General features: G+C 43.1%; 1 protein-coding gene across 4 annotated transcripts in view; it reads right to left on the bottom strand.

The window, feature by feature from the left end:
• LOC118006659 (proton-coupled amino acid transporter 1) overlaps positions 1 to 9,033 on the bottom strand; it is a 62,231-nt gene extending 53,198 nt beyond the window's left edge. For all 4 annotated transcript variants that reach the window (XM_034999380.1, XM_034999382.1, XM_034999383.1 and 1 more), the window contains exons 1-2: positions 8,907 to 9,033; positions 1,896 to 2,043 (exon numbers count right to left, since the gene is read on the bottom strand). In XM_034999380.1, the coding sequence (XP_034855271.1) occupies positions 1,896 to 2,038 (143 nt within the window). In that variant the 5' untranslated portion in view covers positions 2,039 to 2,043; positions 8,907 to 9,033. The remainder of the gene's footprint in view (positions 1 to 1,895; positions 2,044 to 8,906) is intronic.
• Between the last annotated feature and the right edge of the window lie 13,765 nt (positions 9,034 to 22,798).

Genomic DNA, 22,798 nt, shown 5'->3' with positions numbered 1-22,798 from the left:
GCGATACCTAATCTCATTTACAGATGGGTTTTCCTGGTTCCATATACCACAATATCAGAGCAGGATGGGCCCTCACAACAAATCATACCCTGGAAAATATGCCAATACGAGCCCAAGGAAGGTATCTCCTGATTTTCTCAATTTCTAACAAGCAAGGAGAAATAATTTTAGGTTGACTACTAGTTATAACCCAATGTGAAAAAAAGGTAATCAGAATAGCTAACAAGCATACATTACTTACAATACATACAAAACCTGTGAACTACCATCCTGAAGTTGTTAGTGGTTGGTTTTGAACTTCAGAGAGGTCCCTTTAAAAATGAAAATCTAGACCCCATATGGCAAACATTGCACAGACAAGCTGATGCCTGAGAACAAGAAGGAGCAAAAACTGGAAGGAAACTATGGAGACAGAAGCTCAGAAGAAGTATTTCACCTCTGAAGGGAAGCTATCACATGCCACTGGCTGCATCTGGAGCTCCTTCTGCCTGAGGGAAGTGAACTGAGTGGACAGGTTAGGAAAACAGGGGAAAGATGGTCCTCACTGCTGCCAGTTGTTTTCTATGCAATCTTTCCCATCAGCCAACACTGCAAGCAAATGGGGGAATCTATAAAAGCATGCCACATGAGAAATAAGCTATAGAGACGGAATCTTTAGGAGCAGAAATCAGCTAGTGCTAATGTGGACAGACCATATCCTCTAGTTCTATCCCAGTTCACAAGAGAAAATGCCCTGCTCCAGGGGAGACTGCAGCCAGAGGGAGCTTCACCAGTAATGATCTCCAAGAGAAGCTTCAATAGTCGGCTTGGGCAGTCACATGGGAAAGCGTAAGTCTAGCACATGAAGGATCCCTCGATAAGTCACACCCAACCCACAAGGGAACGCAGAAAGAATAATAGCTAAGCTTGGGGAAAAAACAGACAGGCCAAAAAAGATGGAATGCTGGGATCTAGAGAAAATATCAGGGGTCTGTTGAGATTCAGGACTGAGTCAGAGAAATCAGTGGGGTAGAAAACCCTCCTCTGAATCTTCTAATTCAAGTGGGTGATTAGCAGTCAGCACAGCTTCACAGTGGGGTCCTCAATTTTCTCTTACATTTGGGGAAACTAAGGCCCAGAGAGGGCCAAACTCCACCCAAATGAGTCATGAATGGGATTCAGTTTCTAGAGATAAGACTTACTCCTCCATAGAGAATGCTAGGCAGACCTCTTCTTCTCAACCTCGAATTTTTTTAGGTGGGGGGAGGGAGGAAAGAGAGGGAGTGGGGAGAGGAGGGGCAGAGGTAGAGGGAGAGAATCTTAAGCAGGCTCCACGCCCAGTGTGGAGCCCAATGTTAGGCTCGATCTCACAACCCTGAGATCATGACCTGGAGCCAAAATCAAGAGTCTGATGCTTAACCCACTGAACCACGCAGGCGCCCCTCAACCTCGAATTTTTTAAGTGCAGGAGAAATTATTCCTTCCTCCCTCTTACCACTTCTTTAGCCAAATGAACTGGCCTTTTGGTGATGGGGACAGAAGTCTAGGCGAGACTCTGCAAATGAAGCTTCCAATTGAGCCTAGAAGTATTTGAGGTTCTAGCACAGATGACCCATGGTCCTGAATTAAGAGAATGTTCTCTCTAGAAGTTTCTCTTATGTTCAGCACCAGCCTTCCGGGACCAACACAGCTGAAAGGAGCAAAGAATATAAAACAAATGGGAGGGACAGTGGCCAGCAAGGAACTCAAATCTCAGAGCTGTTACTCACCCAATCTCTTTATATCTTCCTTCCATCTGTAAAACGGGGAATTGATAAAATAGGGGAGCAAAAATACCTCTAAGGGAGACTATGTTACTAATACAGAACGTAAAAACATGAGTCACACCCAGGAGGGAAGAAGAAATAGCTACTTACGTTGTGCTGTTACTTTCCCCAAACCGCTGGTAGGAGCCCTGAGACGAGAAGTTGTTTAGGCCTTCGGATGGGCTCTCCTCTGGGCTCACATCCGTGGAGCTGTAGTCGTGGTAGTCCTCATTCCGAAGTCTCTGCGTGGACATGGTAGCTGGGGGGACAGGGTCACTGCTAAGACCTCCAGCAGCTGGGGCCTTTAGCTCCAAGCCTGTGGTGGGCTCTGGGGCAGAAGCAGCCATTGTCACAGCAGCTCAGTGACCGCTGCACTATGAATTAAGTACAGTGACAGTGGCTCATACCAAGGGAACTGGGAAAAGTGCAAAGTACACATGGGCGGGCTGAGCTCACTTGGCTTCTGTCTCCCAACCTTCTCAACATCCCACTCATAAATTTCTGAATTTGCCACCATACACCTGGACAGAGCAAAGGTGAGGCACTGCGTGGGATGAGTGGGGGAAGATGCAGACAGGTGCTTCCAGGAAGCCTTCTCTGTGTCTTTGGTTGGGAGTAACTATCCCCTCCTTTGAGCTGATTTCTTTGAACACTGAACAACAGTTATATTGTATCTATGCCCATCTTCCCCAGGAGTCAAGCTCTCAGAGGATGAGAACCTGACTAGTCCTCACCACATCTTACTTTTCTCCTGCATGCATTAGAAAAAGGACCTTGTTGCATTCAAAAAATCCCCTCCAAATCATCCAATTCTGCTCAGATTCCCCATCAGGTTCCAGAGCCAAGAGATGACTTCCTCTCTCTCTCTCCACCATGACCTCTGGCCCATCCTGTACTCTTTGGAGGTCACCAGTGACCCTCTTCCCTGACCCCAGGACTCTTATCTTGCAATAAGCCAGAATTGCAAGCAGCTCAAAGAGCAGGAGCATGAGAGGGCTCACCACTGGCCCTCATTTCAATCCTTCCCCTCCAGACTCTTCTTTTTTATTTTTATGGATTTGCCAACTTTGTAAAGATGGTGAAAGAAGAAACCCTTTCTGTTGTGTGCTGGGGAAGGATGGTGAGGGTATTGTCTCCAGGGTGGACTTTCTCAGTAATGTTACTACAGAAAAGAGAAGAACAACTTCTCTGAGCCACATGATAAGGATACATTTTGGGAGGTCTGTAAGCTCCCAGAATCCTAGACACTATTACTAAAAGAGCCTTCAGAGGTCACTCGAAACTGATCATTTTACAAATAAAGAATCAACCCCCAAAATGATGAAGGAACCTGCTCTGCTACAGGCAGGTAGCAGCAAAGCAGTAAACATAGATCCTGCTGCCCTGCCTGAACCTGGAAACATCTACTAAAGGCACTGCCACTTGCAATGAGGGAATATTGTAACGAGAGAGAGCCAACTTCCTACCCTCCAAGAATCTGCAATCAAGGGAGGAAAGCAAAGTACATGTATCTTAAAAATTACCAAAAAAGTCCTCCTGACACTTGGCAGACGGGCACAACTGCCTGCCTATAAGCAGGCTCTCTCTCCCCCAGCATGCAGCTGAAGCCCACCATAAATCTGCTGCGCTGTCTCAAATACCTGGTGAGGAGACAGGATCTCTGTGGGTCATCACAATCCTGCCCAACCCCCAACACTAGCTGCCAGAGGATAGCTCTGTGCTGAAGGCTCCCATGGGTCAAGTCCCAGGGGATTCTTTGGAAACTGGCCCTACTCTGGCCCCTAAGTGATCCAGGGTATCTCATTTTCCCCCACCAACCATAATGAAGAGTGGACCCACATAATCCCACAGGGAAAGTGCCTGGCAGAAAGCCAGTAAAGGCTCTGGAAGTCCCAGAGAGGATGCTGCCCAGCTTCACTACCAGAGTGACTTTGCTAAATATCTAAAAGGGCATCATTTACTCACATGCTGGAAGGATTCAAAGAAGTCATCTAGTTCTGGGGGAATTAAACTCATAAGATGGCTAGGGGGAAAATATCTATAAAGTACCTTAATATGAACAGTTGAAAGCTGCTATCCAAGCAAAGCTAATAGGTCAGCATCTATGTATGTCAGAAGGCCTGGGTTCTGAGGCTGACTCTATCGCCAGTTTCTTTAGTAACAGGGAATAATTCTATTTACCCCAAATGTGCAGCAAGGGGTAAGGGACAATAAACTGAAAGACCTCTCAGCATCTCTCTAGTGCTAATATTCCAGGAATCAACTAATGTAATCATCTATGCAAACAACAGCTAATTTCTAGTATTTTCCAACATAGCAAAGTGTCTGAGGAATAGAGCCTTCCAGGTGAATCCTGCATATTACTGAGGGAGAAGGGACAGGATACAGGGACTGACAAATTCCCCTCCCCCTCCCCAACAACAAAGAAGCCACTCTATTGCTTACTTGGCCCAGGCACTCAATTTATTTCAAATACTGCAAAGAGGCTTCTTTACGTTGTGTATAAAAATTGAAGTTACCCCCAGCAGAATATTGCTAAGAAACTGCTCAAACAGAAGCTAAAATCTATAGATCCAAGGTCTGAGAAACAACTGCAGGATCCGGCAAATGTGGCTTGGCAACTGTATGCATGTTGAAAAGAAATAACAGTATTTATGAATGTTAGCTGATGATAAGCTCGACAATGATTTAGTAACAGATACCAAATCAGCTAATTCTAGGTTGCACGAGGATGAGAACCACAGGTAGAATGACAGCACCGTTTGTTTTGCTCTGCATTATATTCTGTTCCAGTCAGTATACTATTAAGGGGATAATAAACTGTGGTGTAGCCAGGGCTCAGCACCAGCCTGAGGAGGGATGACTAGAGGCACTGAGAAGGTTCAAACTGGAGAACTGGCAACTTGGCAGGTATAAAAACTGCTTTTAAAAGCTGTCCTATGGATAAGACTTGTCCTGTGGGATGGCGAAGATGAGTCAGAAATAGGATCAGTAGGTGGAAAGTAGAGAGAGGCAGGTCTTTGGCTAGACATAGGAAACAGAGTAGTAGTTGCCTAGGGCTTGGGGTACGGAGTTAAAAAGAATTAGCAGGGGACACCTAAGGAATAGTTTCTTTTGGGGTGGTGAAAAGGTTCTAAAATTGATTGTGGTGATAGTTGCACATCTCTGTGAGTATACTAAAAGCCACTGAATTGTACATTTTAAATGGTTGAACTGTATGCCATGCCATGTGAATTATATCTCAATAAAACTGCTTTAAAAAACCAAACAGATTTCTCAGCCCAATCTGATTCAACCTAAGCATTTTTATTTTTAACCATCTTCCTAAATGATCTTGATTACAGGTGGATTTATAGGCACTAGAAAAATACATATGATCTTATTATGATAGGTACACCCCAGGCCTCATCTCCTACCAGAGTTCATGGATAGGTGATATTTGCAGACTGCAAGTGCCACCCATTATTCTGAAACAATTACACTGGGTTAGACTTTGGAACCCAAGGAAACAGCAAATTCTCTAGATGCATTTTTGTCTATCGCTGGAATTCCAAAGTCATGAACAAGGACACAGACTGTGTTGCTATGTGTGGTCTACAAGGAGGAAAGTGAAAATTTCTAACTTCCACATGATTTGTTTTTAAAGGGCATCAGATAAAAATCCATTTAACCTACCACAGAAGTACATTCCATAATTTGACTCCTGCCTAAAAGAGTCTGGTGAGAGGGCAGCCGCAAAGCAGCTGCTGATCTCAGCAGGCTCTGCACAGGAGGTGCTGACAAGACAAACACGCTCACTTTTTACACACAATCCTAAAACCCACTAAAATGTTAGTACCATGCATGACTTACAGAAGATCTAAAGCCCCAGCTTCTCATCAAAGGCGAGAAAACCAAGGCCCCAGCTGTTAAAGACATGGGATTAGAATACAACATACAAGATTCTCAGTCCATGCTTCTATCACACCATAAATTATCGATCCTCCCTGCAATCTCCCTTGGAACAAAACAGGGGCAAGATTAGGTGTGCAGGGGGAATTCCGCATGACAAAAAGTACATGAGTTCAGAGCTAGATGCAATTATCACTATAGAGAAGTTCAAGAGCAGGAAGTCAGAAAGTTCACTATGCGAGTGTGCAATTCTGCAGTTCTTCTCCATTTTATCACTCTGGAGAGCTGAGCCAGGTCCTCATCTTGGAAATGGTGGTCTATGTGCCATGAGCATCCCAGGAACACAGATAGATTCCTGACTTCACGGAATAGGGAAGCACAGAAGAGTATTTCGTACTATAGAGGGTCATTGAGAACTGGCCCTGGGTGTCAAGGCTTCCAAGAGAAATGTTTGGGAGAGAAAAGAAGAGATGGCACCAAATGCAACATCATGAGGTTTCTATTTTGGCACATTTAGAATGTCTCATCCATGGAACCCCACACCCATAAAACAGAGCTAGCTTTGTGTGCTTAGACCCAGTAAGGCCTAGCTGAAGGAGGGAGACTCAGGATTCCTCCAAGGTTTGGGTTGAGGTAAAAAGACTCTGTGTGAGTTTCCTCTGCGGAACAAAGAGAAAAGCTAGGCTAGATGTTAGTGGTCAGTCAGTCACACACTTCTGGAAGGGGTTATCAGAGCCAGGCCAGCCAAAGTAGAAACCAAAGTCCATTCACTCAGCCCAGTTCTAGGACCTTGCTTTCAGGTCAAGGTGGAAAGAAGAAATGTATCATTAACAGCACAATGACTCTTCAGCATCTGATCTTGGAAGAGATAGCAAGCATTTAAAGAATTGAAACACTCCCTGGGGAGGGGAGGAGGAATTAAAAAAACCACACACACAAGAGAAAGTAGTTGTCTGAGGCAAGGGGAAAAAATAAAGCAGTCACAAAAGTGGACACCCACTCTACTTGACATTCTACATGCTAACAAGTCCAGTCCTAGAATTTCACAAGAACCCTGAGTTGGAAGAAAACCTCAAACTTTATCTAGTCCAAAGCTTTACCCAACACAATAAACATAACCTATAACATTCCCAGATGTAATTGTCCAGTGACAATTACCTCCAGTGACAGGTTGTGTGCTGCAACATGAAAGAGCTCTTATTCTTTGAAAGTTCTTACGCTCACCCAAAAACTACTTCCCTTTGGCACTTGCATCCACTGGTCCTAGTTGTAGTCTCAGGAATACTGCAGAAGAAATGGAATCCGCCTTTAAAATAGACAAAGACAGCTCTGAGCAACTTCAAGCTGCCAGAGAGATGGGGCTGAATGAACAGCTACATGGTTTAAAGGGAAAATAAGAAATCAACAGCAGGCCATTATAACAGCATGGCACAATCAGAAAACAAAGGAAGAGAGACTTAATACCGGCAAAATAGCAGCCTCTTCTTCATACAGCCTCCACCCCACAGTCTCAAACTCAGAGCAAAAGACTGTCTTTTGTGTCCCCTTTACTTCCTCCACAAAAACATCTTTAAAGAAAACATACTCTAAATGTACAAGTTAATTACTGTAGACTAGGCTCTCAACAAGAGTCAAAGAGGGCCTTGATCGTGGTTAAAGTAATTAAAGACAGTCAAAATCATTTTCAGCTGTCAACATTTAGATTGGAATTAATACAGTGATAAGACGGAGGAGGATTTCATGGTAACCTAGAAATAAGTGAAGTAGGGAGGCTGCTTCCTGGACAACTGGATTAACCCTTGTCGAAAGGCGACAGTAATGTACACGGGGGGAAGCCCACTCGGATTAGAAGACAGAGCTAGAGGCACAGAATGTCAGAGCAGGAGAGGTCCTGAGGGATTCAACTCCATCATTGTACAGGCTGGGAAACCCAAACCCACTCGAGGATGGGAGTCACCCAAGGTTGCAAAGCAAGTGTCAGAGTTAGAACAAAATCTCCCAGTTCCCCAGTCTCGGTTCTTTCCATTACACCATGCCGCTATCTCATTTCAGCAAGCCTCAAATGACTGCATCCAAATAACCAATATTCCCCAAATGAGACAAGCAAGCTACAGAAAAACTAAAGCCCAGGGCTTGGGGCGCCTGGGTGGCTCAGTCGTTGGGCGTCTGCCTTCACTTCGGCTCAAGTCATGATCCCAGGGTCCTGGGATCGAGCCCCGCATCGGGCTCCCCGCTCAGCGGGAAGCCTGCTTCTCCCTCTCCCACTCCCCCTGCTTGTGTTCCCTCTCTTGCTGTGTCTCTCTCTGTCAAATAAATAAATAAATAATCTTTTAAAAATAAATAAATAAAGCCCAGGTCTTTACATTCTTCAGGTCAATGCCAGGGCTCTCCACAACTCCTGCTGGGAGCCACCTACCCTCCCAGGAGCATAATCCAATTCTTATTGCATATTTCAGCACCATTTACACAAAATAGCAGGGCGTTAGAAGCAAAACCTGCAGAGTGATGAGGCTGCAGAAAAAATCGTGAACATTGGAACAGGGAACCACACCCAGAGCCGAGCCAATCTGGGAGATGGAGAAAGCAGAGCTGAAAGAGGAAGCGCCAGAAGAGGAGAGGACGGGAAAAGGCTGCCTTTTCACATGTCAAGTTGTCCGCAGGAGGCAGTGTGCTGAAAAGCAAACAGCTGCTGGAGCTTGGGGAGACTTGGATTCTAGTCGCCCGGCTGCCACTAACTCACTGGGTGACCTTAGGCAAGCCCCGAGCCTCGATTTCCCCAACTGTCCTAGAAGGGGGTTGCACCAGGTGATTTCCCGGGAAGGGTCCCAGTTCTGGTGTTCTATGACCCAAAGACCCACTATTCGCAAGTCCCCAGCAGGGCTCCCCAGAGGGCGGGTGACTTGCCCGAGACGACTGGGCCCCTTTGGGAAGCGTGGAAGAAGCCTGGCTGGTCGTCTGGGTGACCTTCCCCATCTCGGTACCTCAGTTTCCCCACCTGTCAAACGGCGAGGAGAGCTCAAGGGAGACAGTGACTCCAGTTCGCCTCATCCCCGGAGGGGTGTCCGCATCTTACCGCGGCTGAGGCGGGGAAGCCGAGGAGACTCGGGCCCGCACCCCGAGCCGGTCAGTGCCTGCCCCGGAGCATCCGCTGCGCCCCACAGAAAGGCGACGTGGGTCCTGCCTGAGGCGGTGACTCGCCGCCAGCCCCGGCCCGTCAGCGCGAGGACTCACCGCTCGAGCTCCGGCTTGGGCTCGGCTCCGGCTCCGGCTCCCGCGGCAGCGCAGCCCACCGATCCTCGCCTCAGCGCGGAGCCCCAGCCATCCCCCTTAGCGGCCGGGGCCCGCGGCTTCCGGGCCCCGTCACGTGATCCCGTCGCCCCAGCCAGAGACCGGGTCACGTGTCCCCGCGCGCGCGGCAGCTCCCCTCCTGTCACGAAGCTCCGGAGCCCGGCGCCACAGCACCACCTGGCGACCTGCTGCTGCCACTGCAAGGCAGGGCCCTGCTCCGGGGACCCGGGACCTGGGGCCTGGGACAACTGAGCGCGGCCGGCGAGTCCCTTTAGCTCTGTCCCTCGAGCCCTGGGCTCCTATCTACACACGTCGTGTTTTCCTTAACACGTCGCGGGGAGCATATGTTGCTTTTATAATTTAAAAAAATACGTCTTTAAAAAATCACCTAGTCAGGTTTTTCGAAGCTTGCACGAACTCATTTGTGGTTGCTCCTGGAAATGGGACTGTGTGAGGTAAGGCAACATTATCTTTTTAATACATTTAAAAATTTAAGTAACACTTTAAAATGGATGGCAACATTTCAGTATGTTTGAGGCGTATGTGTTATCTAGCCTTCTCTTGCTTCCTTCTCCCTGAATTTTCCCTTGAAAAATTATGTAACTAAAAAATAAATAAATAAAATAAAAATGATGTAATGGCTCACCCCCCAAAAAGAATAAACTACTGATACAGCTACAAAATGGATAAATCTTAAAATAATTATGCTGAGTAAAAGAAGTCAGAAAACATATTCCATTTAATTTCATATTCTAGAAGATGTTAAATAATCTTCAGTGACAGAAAACATATCAGTGGTGGCCTGGGAGTGGGTGGGGAGGTCAGGAGAGGAGAGATTATGAAAGGTCATAAGGAAACTTTACAAGTGACAAATATTTTCACTGCCTTGATTGTGGTGATGGTTTCACAAGTGAATATAGATTTTAAGTTATCAAATTATACACATTCAATACATGCAGTTTAAATAAATAAATAAAAATTTTAAAATATGCGTTAGTTTATTGTATATCAACTATACCTCCATAAAGCTGTTAAGATAATAAAAATTATATAATACATTAATATATTCTTAGTATTAGAGATGTTAGACAATATGTAAGTATATAAATAGTGAAAAATTCCCTTCTCCCAAATTCACTCTCTTCTCCAAAGAATTACAGTTACCAGCATATGAGTATTACTCTCCATACCCTATATTATGTATTTATAGAAATGTTTGTATATAGAGACATACAGAGATTTGTGGTGTTAAAATCTAGAATTATGAATAACAGTACTTACTGTTTTGCTTAAGACTTTTACTCTTCACTGTCCATACAGTCTAAATTATTTTATAAACAGACATTACTTTATATACATACATTTAAAATCTTTATATGTTCTATAACCTATGCATATGTTTTTAAAAATATACCCCAGTTGGTTCATTTCACCAAGGAAAGAGAAAAGAACGCAGGTTCATGCTCAGTTTAAAATAGGAAGGGCAGGGGCGCCTGGGTGGCTCAGTCGTTAAGCGTCTGCCTTCGGCTCAGGTCATGATCCCAGGGTCCTGGGATCGAGCCCCACATTGGGCTCCAGGCTTCGCGGGAAGCCTGCTTCTCCCTCTCCCACTCCCCCTGCTTGTGTTCCCTCTCTCTCTGTGTCTCTGTCAAAAAAATGAATACAATCTTTAAAAAAAATAAAAATAAAAAAATAAAATAGGAAGGGCAGTGAGCTCATCCCATCCCTGGAAGAACCCACCAGTTCATTGCTAAGTGCCAGGAACTGTGCTTGGAATGCTTCTGAGCACATATCACCTCCAGGCCTTGAATTTCATTGATTCTATGGCTCTTTCTAAAATCTTAGTAAAGAAAGCCAAATCTTATGAGAACCACAGAACTCCCTGTTGGAATTACTGATGCAAGTGGGAATTTGCCTTCCCCAATTTGCTCCTGGGGTGCATTGACTATAATAAGGATTTTTTCTTATACCTGGTCACCACACTCTTACTGGAGATACCCTTGAAAAAAGGTTGCATCATTTTCAGATACTGTTTAGATTCTATCAACCTTATCATTATGCAGTCCTAATTGGAAATTAACACAATTTTATCTCCTTCCAACTATACAAATCTCCACCTCTGCTTCCACAGTTTACTCAGAAATACAAATAAAGATTTTCTATTCAATATGGATACAAAAATAAGCACTTTGACTCTTTTACTCTTAGAAAACTATGCAAAAGCAAAAAGGAAAAACTTTGAAAACTCTATTTTCAGCAAAGGTAGAAGATAGAATCCACAGGTACCAAAACACGTGTAAGGGCTAAAAAAAGCAGCTGAGATCAGATAGAAGCTATGAAGGAGAATGGAAAAGAAACTCAAAGAGAAGTAAAGGGACCCAGTGGGGGCAGATCTCAGAAACGTTCCAGTGAAAACACTCTTCCTGAAGACAAAGAGCTCACTTAGAGCTGCGTGGCTGTATTTTTTTGTTTACAACAATGCACATGGAAACAGTTCAGCAAAAGCTCTCCTGAATCTGGTTTGGATTAGGGAAGCCAAGAAGATGAGGATGACAAGAATCACAGGGATGAGCCATATTTACAAGAAGTAATTGTTCTGTGGCACCAGAACATAAAAGACTGGAAATACACTTGCTGGTGAGGATGTAAAGCAACTGGAAGTCTCATCAGCTGCTGGTGGGAGTGTACAATGATGCAACCACTTTGGAAGACTGTTTGACAGTTTTCTTTTTTTATGAAGTTAAACACATAACTCTCCTGTGATCCAGCAATTCCACTCCTAGGTATTCACCCAGGAAAAATCAAGATGTTTGTCCACACCAGGGCCATGGACTAGGGTGAGGCAAGCAAAATGCTTCAAGTGGGAAATTTAATGAGGCACTCACTTTCAGGGTTCTACAAGTGCAGGGTTGGCACTTACATGAACCCAAGAGTGAGTGCCTCCTTAAATTTTGTGACCTCGGCTTCTTGGCTTGCCTCACCTTCATCCAGGCTGTTGTCCATACAGACTTGTATTTTCACAGCAGACAGCTCAATAAAGCTAAATTAGTAACAACCCATATATTTACCAATAGGTGAATTGATAAACAAACGATGGCATATAGAGCAGAAAGGAACCATTGATATACGCAAAAATGTGGATGAATCTCATTATGTTAAATGGAAGAAGCCAGACACAAAAAACTGCACACTATATGATTCGATTTATATAAATTTATAGAATGAGCAAAACCGAGTCCAGTGACAGAAAGTTGAACAATGGTTGCTTGGGATGTGTCAGGTGGGGATTGGCTTCAAAGAGACACAGAGAGCTTTCTGGAGTGATGCTAATATTCTATATATTGACTGGGATGCTGGTTATGTGGGTTTATACACATGTCAAAAGCCATTACCTGGAATATTAAATATGTTAACTTGATTGTAAATAAATTGTACCCCTTAAGGTTAATTTTAAAATGTTAAAGAGATTATCAGACATCCAAGGAAAGTCTCTAAGATATAATTATCAAATGCGCAAACCCATGAAGCACTTTGGAGGAGACTGTGCAAAAAACAAACGCACAACCAAATACCCTCAGAAAGATAAGACGGTGCAATCATGACATAAGAACAACAGCAAAAAATGTTGCTTTTAAAAAATATTCTGAGGGGAAAAAACAGCTCTTGGAAGTTAAAAATGTAATGACAAAAATGAAGAATCAAGTGGAAGAGTAAGAACATAAGGATAAGGAATTTTGTTATTTTTCATTAATAAATATTTATTATCTATATGCCGGGCAGCGGGAATAGAACAGTGAACAAAAGAGACAAAAATCCCTGCCCTTGTGAAGCTTACATTTGAGTGAGTGGAGATAGACAACACAAATAAATAAGTAATATGCATATCGTGTCAGCAGGTGTATCTGTTATGGAGAAAAATCAGGAAAGTGGGAGAGGGAGTCTGGGGGCAGAGAGGGGGGATTGCAGTCTCTTTAAACAGTCAGGGAAGATACCCCTGAGAGGTGGTACCTAAACAAAGTCCTAAAGTAGGTGAGGAAACAAACCCTGTGCATTTCTTGAGAAGAGCATTCTGGGCAGAGAGAATAGCATGTGCTAAGGCCCCAGGAGGGAATGTGCCTAGCCTATTTGAAAAATTAAAAGGAGGTCAGTGTGCATGATACTATATATAGAAAACCCTAAAGCTTCCACCAAAAAACTACTAGAACTGATAAATGAATTCAGTAAGGTCACAGGACACAAAATCAATATACAGAAATCTGTTGTATTTCTATACACTAATAATAAGTAGCAAAAAGAGGGGCGCCTGGGTGGCTCAGTCGTTAAGCGTCTGCCTTCGGCTCAGGTCATGATCCCAGGGTCTTGGGATCGAGCCCCGCATCGGGCTCCCTGCTCGGCGGGAAGCCTGCTCTCCCTCTCCCGCTCCCCCTGCTTCTCCCTCTCCCACTCCCCCTGCTGTGTTCCTTCTCTCGCTTTGTCTGTCTCTGTCAAATAAATAAATAAAATTCTTAAAAAAAAAAATAAGTAGCAAAAAGAGAAATTAAGAAAATGATCCCATTTACAATAGCACCAAAAAGAATAAAATACCTAGTAATAAACTTAACCAAGGAGATGAAAGACCTTTACTCTGAAAACTATAAAACATTGGTGAAAGATATTAAAGACGACACCAAGAAACAGAAAACCATTCCATGCTCATGGATTGGGAGAACAAATATCGCTATTTGTTCCTATAAAAATACCAACAGTATTTTTCACAGAACTAGAACAAAAAATCCTAAAACCCAAGACTTGCATGGAATCACAAAAGATCTCAAATAGCCAGAATAATCTTAAAAGGAAGAACAAAACTGGAGGTATCACAATCCCAGTCTTCAAGATGTACTACAAAGCTGTAGTAATTAAGACAGTTGGTACCGGCACAGACACATCATTCAATGGAACAGAATAAAGAGCCCAGAAATATACCCAAGATTATATGGTCAACTAATCTATGACAAAGGAGGCAAGAATATCCAATGGGGAAAAGATAGACTCTTCAACAAGTGGTGCTGGAAAACTGGACAGCTACACGTAAAAGAATGAAACTGGACTGCTTTCTTACACAAACATAAACTCAAACTGGATTAACGACCTAAATGTGAGACCTGAAACCATAAAAATCCTAGACGAGAGCACAGGCAGTCATTTCTGACATCGGCTGTAGCAATATTTTTCCAGTTATGTCTCCTGATGTGAGAGAAATAAAAGCAAAAATCAACTATTAGGACTACATCAAAATAAAAAACTTCTGCACAGCATGGGAAACAGTCAACAGAACTAAAAGATGACCTACTGAATGGGAGAAGATATTTGCAAATGATATGTTCAATAAGGGGTTAGTATCTGAAATATATAAAGAACTTAATCAGCTCAACACCATTTTAAAAATCCAATTTAAAAATGGGCAGAAAACATGAACAGACAAATCTCCAAAGAAGACATACAGATGGCCCACAGACACATGAAAATATGCTCAACATCACTCATCATCAGGGAAATGCAAATCAAAACCACAATGAGATATCACCTCACAGTGGTCAGAAAGGCCCAAATCAAAAACACAAGAAACAACTATTGGCGAGAATGTGGGGAAAGTGGAACCCTCGTGTGCTGTTGTTAGGAATGCAAACTGGTGCATCCATTGTGGAAAGTCTCCTCAAAAATTAAAAATAGGGGCGCCTGGGTGGCTCAGTTGGTTAAGCGACTGCCTTCAGCTCAGGTCATGATCCCAGAGTCCTGGGATCGAGTCCCGCATTGGGTTCCCTGCTCTGCGGGGAGCCTGCTTCTCCCTCTCCCACTCCCCCTGCTTGTGTTCCCTCTCTCGCTGTGTCTCTCTCTCTGTCAAATAAATAAATAAAATCTTTAAAAAAAAAAAAAAAAAAAAAATTAAAAATAGAATTACCGTGTGATCCAGTAATTCCACTATGGGTATTTACCCAAAGAATACAAAAACACTAATTTGAAAAGACATATGCAGCCCTATGTTTATTACAACATAATTTCCAGCAGCCAAATTGTGGTAGCAGCCCAAGTGTCCATTGACAGATGAATGGATAAAGAAGGTGTGATATATATGTGGAATATAATATGGAATATTACTCAGCCATGAAAAAGAATGAAATCTTGCCATTTGTGGCAACGTGGATGGATCTAGAGGATATAATGCTAAGTGAAATAAGCCAGAGAAAGACAGGCACCATTATGATGATTTCACTCATATGTGCAATTTAAGAAACAAAACAAATGAACAAAGAAAAAAAAAAGAGAGACAAACCAAGAATTTTTAACAACAGAGAACAAACTGATAGTTACCAGAGGGGAGGTAGGTGAGGTCATGTGTGAAATAGGTGAAGGGTATTAAGAGTACACTTACCATGATGAGCACTGAGTCATGTGTGCAAGTGTTGAATCTCTACACTGTATACCTGAGCCTAATAATGTACTCAGTGTACATTAAATATACTGGAATTAAATAAATACAAGGGGGTCAGTGTGGCTGTAGCAGAGTATGCTGTCGGAAAAGAAGTAAATTATGTAAGAACAAGAACAGTGGGTGAAAACTCTGTAGAGCTCTGTGAGCCCTTTTAAGGACTTCGGCTTTTACTCTGAGTGGGATGGGAAGATATTAGAGGAGTCTGAGCAGAGGAATGCTGTGCTCTGACTTGGGTTTAGAAGGACGCTCTGTCTACTGGGCTGATATAGGCAAGGGCAGAAAGGGGAGACCAGTCAGGAGGCAGTTGCTATAATCCGGAACAAGAGTATGATGATTTAACAAGAATAACCACAGTGGAGGAGGTGAGAAGTGGTCAGTTTCTGAAAATATTTTTATGGTAGATTGGAAAAGCCAAATGTCGATGGATAGGAAATGGAGTATGAGAGAGGGGAGACAAATACTTTGGCCTGAGCCACGGGAAGAATGGAGCCGCCTTCTACCAGACCAGGAAGATAATAGCAAGAGCAGGCCTCTAGGGATCAGTGAGTCCAGTCCTTCATCCTTTGGTGGAGAAACTGAGGCCCAGAGAGAAGAAAGATACACCCAGAGTCACACACACGTCATGTGTCTCTTCACTCCAGCTTCCGAGCCCTTGGCCCCCTGTATGAGCCCTTGTATGAGGTATACAAGAGGAAAAAAATAACAGAGAATGATCACGTTTTGTTAAGAAAAATAAAACAGGGTGCATATATACACAACGCGGTCTGTATGCAAATCTGAATTACATGAATTTAAGATAGTGGGATGTAAAAATAGTAGTAAAGTTCCACTTCATATGCAGAATTTACAACATTAGTATCCCACCCAAATCTAATATTTCACGAAGTATCTCATAATAGCCAGACTAATGCTCAGAAGGAAGCTATGAAGTGCATTATGCTATTACTACTACACACTGGCCACTTTGGCTGACACACAGAGGTGCCCACCCACTTCTGTGAAATCCACAGAGAAATGCCACTGGTCACATGGAACCTCTGTGGGTGGTGTGGGTAATTATTAGCTGTAGTATAAGCATTCATCATCAGTGTAATTTAAAATATTCTGTAAGCCATAACAATACAATTCAAGGATTCATTAAGTGGCACAAATGCTGAAAATTAATTTTAAAATCCTTAATTTGGGTATGGATATTAGAAGAGATAAAATTCCTATAACAGAGGCCAAACACCATCATGACATGATATGCTGATGACTAAGGAGAGTGCATCCCCTAAAGTAAAGGAGGAACAGAGCGGAAATGAGAAGCAGCAATTAAAGCAAGGACCCTGCTAAGGAAACAAATATCAGCTCAAGTACATAGGAAAAGTGCTGGTGCCTGATCGACACACTGTAATGTGCCTCTTGGCCAAGCTATTATGCTTTTTTTTTTTGTCTTAATGATCTGAAAGGCAGGAATGATGATAAGATGTTTACCCCTAATATTTCTGTGGTAAGCCAAGTATGTTTAAAGAAGAAAAATATGCCACAAAGCTAAAAGACTTATGTACTCTGGAGTCCCAGAGAAAAATTGTGTGAGCCTGTCAGAAGCCCCTCCTGTGAAGCCAACACAGCAAATTCTGCCGGCACGGAACTGGGAGTTATATGTGAAAAGATGGCAAGGGGTACATCAGTCTGACAACCTGAATTAACCAGCGGGATTACAATGGCAGAAGCATCAATCACGTGAGTGAGCCCCAGCTATATTCATTGCAGCCAAATGCTGCTCACACAGGAGGGCATCACAGGAATAGACTTTAAACTAATTGTCTTAATGTAAGGAAGACTTTCCCAATGGTGTGCGATGGCCAGTGGGTACCGTAAGTGGGTTATATGGTGCTGAGATACTGATCCTCTTGCCCCTTGAAGCAACCAGGCAGGTCCTAAGGCCGCTGGAGCTCCTGAGACAGTTACCTCTAGCTATAAGCAGGCTTGTTCTTTTATCCTGAGGATCTATAAAACGCTATCATTTTTTACATGTGTTATGATATAAAAAAGATTGGGAAACCCTGGTGAAGTAGGGTGTTGATATCATTTGAAATGGAGACACTTTTGAGAATGAAAGGGGCTGTATTCATATTTGTATCAGGACAGTAGGCATATAGTGGGACTATTCCAGAGAAACTGGGATGTATGGTGGAGTGGGCGGAATAATGGCCCCCAGACATGTCCACATCCTCATCTGCACAACCTGAGAATATATGACCTTGGATAGCAAAAAGGACTTTGCTGATGAGATTAAATTAAGGATCTGGAGGTGAGGAGATTATCCTGGATTGTCTGGGTGGATCTAGTGTAATTACAAGGGTTCTTAAAGGAGGGAGGCAGGAAGGTCAGAGAAGAGAGAAGATGCTATTCTAATGGCTTTGGAGATGGAGGAAGGAGCTACAGGCCAAGGGAATGTGGGAGGCCTCTAGAAGCTGGGAAAACAAGGAAGCGGACTCTTCCTGGAGCCTCCAGAAAGAACAGAGCCTGGCCAACATTGATTTTAGGACTTCTGTCCTCCAGAACTATATGAGAAGAAGTTTATGTTGTTTTAATCCGCTGTGTTTGTGATAATTTGTTGCAACAGCAAAAGGAAGCCAATACAAATATTTATAATTTACAATACGTTTATATTTATGTTTATATAATTTTAAGTTACAAAGGTAAGTAATAACTAAAACAGGTATAAATTTTCATCTAACATCATATTGATAAGTTGAAAAATATCATTAAAGTATATTGCATAGAGAGATGGAAAACTAAAGAACTGGAACAAAAAAACTGATTTAAAAAAGTTTAGCCCCAGAAAGAGGGACTCTGCATGGAGAGGGTTAGATATGGAGACTCTAGTTTTTTATTATAAATCTTTTGGTTAAAAAATTAACAGTTTAACCCCGGGCATGTATATTTTATTTTGAGTATTAGTTTGTTTTTTTTTTAAGATTTTATTTATTTATTTGAGACAGAGAGAATGAGAGACAGAGAGCATGAGAGGGAGGAGGGTCAGAGGGAGAAGCAGACTCCCTGCCGAGCAGGGAGCCCGATGCGGGACTCGATCCAGGGACTCGATCCAGGGACTCCAGGATCATGACCTGAGCCGAAGGCAGTCACTTAACCAACTGAGCCACCCAGGCGCCCCTTGAGTATTAGTTTTTAAAGTAAGACTGTGTTGGGGGAAGCCTCCAAGAGCTTATTGGGCTCAGGTTCTCCAAAGCTATAGCCCCCACCCTTACCTGCTTACAGATTCCACCTCACCCACAGACCCTCCCCTAACCTTTTACTCAGCCAACAGCTTCCTTGGCACAAGACAGGGCCAACTGGTAGGTTCTCCTGAAATAAGGCAGGAGAAAGCACTGCTGGATGAGGAATGTTCCCAGGCCCAAGCACTTTAAGAGATTTGGAGCAAACCCTCAAGCCCCATCTGTAGGGCAGGCAGACCTTGGGTTTACCTCACAATGCTAACAAAGGACCTGGGAGAGCTTAGAAAAGAGAAGGGTGTCCTGTTGCCACTGAAAAAGCACTGATGTAGGAGCCCAAAGGAAAAGGCTGAGGCCAGCTCTGCCATTGACTAGCAAGTCCCTTTCGGTCTGGGCTTCAGCTTCTCACTAATGAAATGAATAGGGGAAGGAAATTCATCTCCTAAATCCTCCAGCTTGTGAGTCCTTTACCCTGCTTCAGTTGTCTTCCACCTTCCAAAGATGACTGGGCGGGTCCTAAGTCAGCCACAGAATCATCATATATCACACCTCAGAGTTTCAGAGTTCTTTGAGATGGTCTGCTGCAACCCACTCATTTTACACATGGGAAATCAGCCCCAGAGAGACAAAGTTATTTATTCATGGTTACACTTGGTAACAAGTGTGAGAACCTCTAGGTTCTCCTATGACTCCTCACTTGTACCCTAGGGTTCCATGGTTATCATTTGCCATATGAAGGCACAGAATGGTACCTGTTTAATATGCAAACAAATTGTATCTGAGTTTTTAAAAAAATCCCATATAAGATGCCATTATGGAAAAAAACATAGCAATAACTGTATATAAAAGATGAGTGGTTATATTAGTTTTCTGTTGCTGTGTAGTAAATTACCACAAGCTTAGTGGTTTAAAATAACATACATTTATTGTCTCATGGTTCTGTGGGTCAGGAGTTCATGCATGGCTTAACTGGGTCCTCTGCTTACAGGGATCACATGGCTGCAGGCAGGTGTTAGCTGGGCTGCATTTTCTTTTTTTTTTAAAGATTTTATTTATTTATTTGACAGAGAGAGACACAGCGAGAGAGGGAACACAAGCAGGGGGAGTGGGAGAGGGAGAAGCAGGCTTCCCACCGAGCAGGGAGCCCGATGCAGAAGGCAGACGCTTAATGACTGAGCCACCCAGGTGCCCCATGGGCTGCATTTTCATCTGGAGGCACAACTGGAAATGATTCTTCCTCCAAGCTCACTCAGGTTGTTGGCACATTTAATTTACTTGCTATTATAGGACTGAAGGCCCCAGCCTCTCATTGGCCATTAGCTTCTTGCTGGCCCTCAGCACCTAGCCACCTAGCCACTCCTAACATTGCCACTTCCCTGAAGCCAGCTAGACTTTGAGGCCTCTAGAGAGAGTCTGCTAGTAAGAGAAAAATCATATATGACATAATGTAATCATGAAAGTGACATTCCATCACCTTTGCCACATTCTATTGGTCAGAAGCAAGCACAGGTCCCACCCACACTCAAGAGGAGATACACAAGAGCACAAATACCGTATCAAGAGAGGTGGCACCTTAGAGTTTATCCACCAGATAGATAAGTGTAAAGAGGACTGAAATTTCTACTTCTACTTAAATTAAGTGTAAAAAGAACTGAAATTTTAACTCCTGCTAAGACAAAAAGAGAACTAAGGTTGAGCCATTGGATTTTGGAACAGGAGGTATTGTTACCCTTGACAAGAATAGTTTCAGTGAGTAATAAGGACCAAAGCTTGCCACAGTAGATTCAGGAGAATGGAAAATGAGAAATTGGAAAATGAGTAGAGAGAACTTTTTCAAGGAGTTTTGCTATGAAAGAGAACAGAGAGATGAGAGAAAAGTTACTCTATTATGTTTATATGTTCATTGGAACAATGCAATAGGAAGGGGAATTTTAATGGTCCGAGAGAGGGAAGGATCATGGCAAGAGCAAACCTCTTGGGTAAGTAAGGGAAAGGGGATGAGATCAGTGTTCAAGGTAAAGAGACTTAAGACAGATGAGGACGGCTCTTCTATTTTCAAAAAAAGCCTGGTAGACCCTCAACTCTATGGTCAACTAATCTTTGACAAAGCAGGAAAGAATGTCCAATGGAAAAAAGACAGTCTCTTCAACAAATGGTGTTGGGAAAATTGGACAGCCACATGCAGAAGAGTGAAACTGGACCATTTCCTTACACCACACACAAAAATAGACCAAAATGGTTGAAAGACCTAAATGTGAGACAGGAGTCCATCAAAATCCTAAAGGAGAACACAGGCAGCAACCTCTTTGACCTCAGCCGCAGCAACTTCTTCCTAGAAACATCGCCAAAGGCAAGGGAAGCAAGGGCAAAAATGAACTATTAGGACTTCATCAAGATAAAAAGCTTTTGCACAGCAAAAGAAACAGTCAAAAAAAACAAAAGACAACTGACAGAATGGGAGAAGATATTTGCAAATATCAGATAAAGGGCTAGTATCCAAAATCTATAAAGAACTTATCAAACTCAACACCCAAAGAACAAAGAATCCAATCAAGAAATGGGCAGAAGACATGAACAGACATTTTTCCAAAGAAGACATCCAAATGGCCAACAGACACATGAAAAAGTGCTCAACATCTCTTGGCATCAGGGAAATCCAAATCAAAACCTCAATGAGATACCACCTCACACCAGTCAGAACAGCTAAAATTAACAAGTCAGGAAACAACAGATGTTGGTGGGGATGCGGAGAAAGGGGAACCCTCCTACACTGTTGGTGGGAATGCAAGCTGGTGCAACCACTCTGGAAAACGGTATGGAGATTCCTCAAAAAGTTGAAAATAGAGCTACCCTACGACCTAGCAATTGCACTACTGGGTATTTAGCCCAAAGATACAAATGTAGGGATTCAAAGGGGTACATGCACCCCGATGTTTATAGCAGCAATGTCCACAGTAGTCAAACTGTGGAAAGAGCCAATATGTCCATCGATAGATGAATGAATAAAGAAGATGTGATATGTATATACAATGGAATATTATGCAGCCATCAAAAGGAATGAGATCTTCCATTTGCAATGATGTGGATGGAACTGGAGGGTGTTATGCTGGGCGAAATAAGTCAATCAGAGAAAGACATGTATCATATGACCTCACTGATATGAGGAATTCTTAATCTCAGGAAACAAACTGAGGGTTGCTGGAGTGGGGGGTGGGTGGGAGGGATGGTGTGGCTGGGTGATAGACATTGGGGAGGGTATGTGCTATGGTGACTGCTGTGAATTGTGCAGGACTGTTGAATCACAGATCTGTACCTCTGAAACAAATAATGCGATATATGTTAAGAAAAAAGAAAAGGAAGAAGAAGATAGCAGGAAGGGAAGAATTGGGGGGGAATCGGAGGGGGAGACAAACCATGAGAGACAATGGACCCTGAAAAACAAACTGAGGGTTCTAGAGGGGAGAGGGGTGGGAGGATGGGTTAGCCTGGTGATGGGTATTAGAGAGGGCACATTCCGCATGGAGCACTGGGTGTTATGCACAAACAATGAATCATGGAACACTACATCAAAAACTAATGATGTAATGTATGGTGATTAACATAACAATAAAAAATTAAAAAAAAAAAAAAGCCTGGTATATGGAGTCAGAAATAGGTCAGTGGTTAGATTTAACAGCCAGAGGATAAGGAAGTTTTTTTCTGATTGTTTCTATTTCCTCAATGAAGTAAGAACAATGTCAACACCTGAGAGTCATGGAGGTTTGAATCAAGAGAAGAGAAATAGTCTTCCTGAAGAATGGGAGAGCAACATGAACAAGACAAGTTATAGATTTGCCCAGCGGTGCTAGGACCCACCTGAGGCTTGTGTTCATAAATTTAAGATGCAACCAGTTGGCAAATCTGTGTATTTTTCTCTTGACACATTCAACTGCTTGGGTACAGTCTCAAAGTAGAGACAAAGGTGCATCTAACCAGTGTTAGATGTGTTATGGCTTTGAAAGTTAGGCACAATACAAAGAGAGGGACAAGAGGGGTGTGAGAGTATAGCAGAAGTGACAGAAGTGACTGTCTAATCACTGGATAAAAATGGGAGTGAGGATACGAGGGGCCGAGCTGCAGATAGGTAGCAGAACAGTCCTGGT

Source organism: Mirounga leonina, unplaced genomic scaffold (assembly GCF_011800145.1).
Source record: "Mirounga leonina isolate KUSES-001 unplaced genomic scaffold, KU_Mleo_1.0 Mir_98, whole genome shotgun sequence".
Taxonomy (NCBI): Eukaryota; Metazoa; Chordata; class Mammalia; order Carnivora; family Phocidae; genus Mirounga; species Mirounga leonina.
Note: the sequence above shows the minus strand (reverse complement) of the source record. Positions and strands in the feature narration are given on the sequence as shown.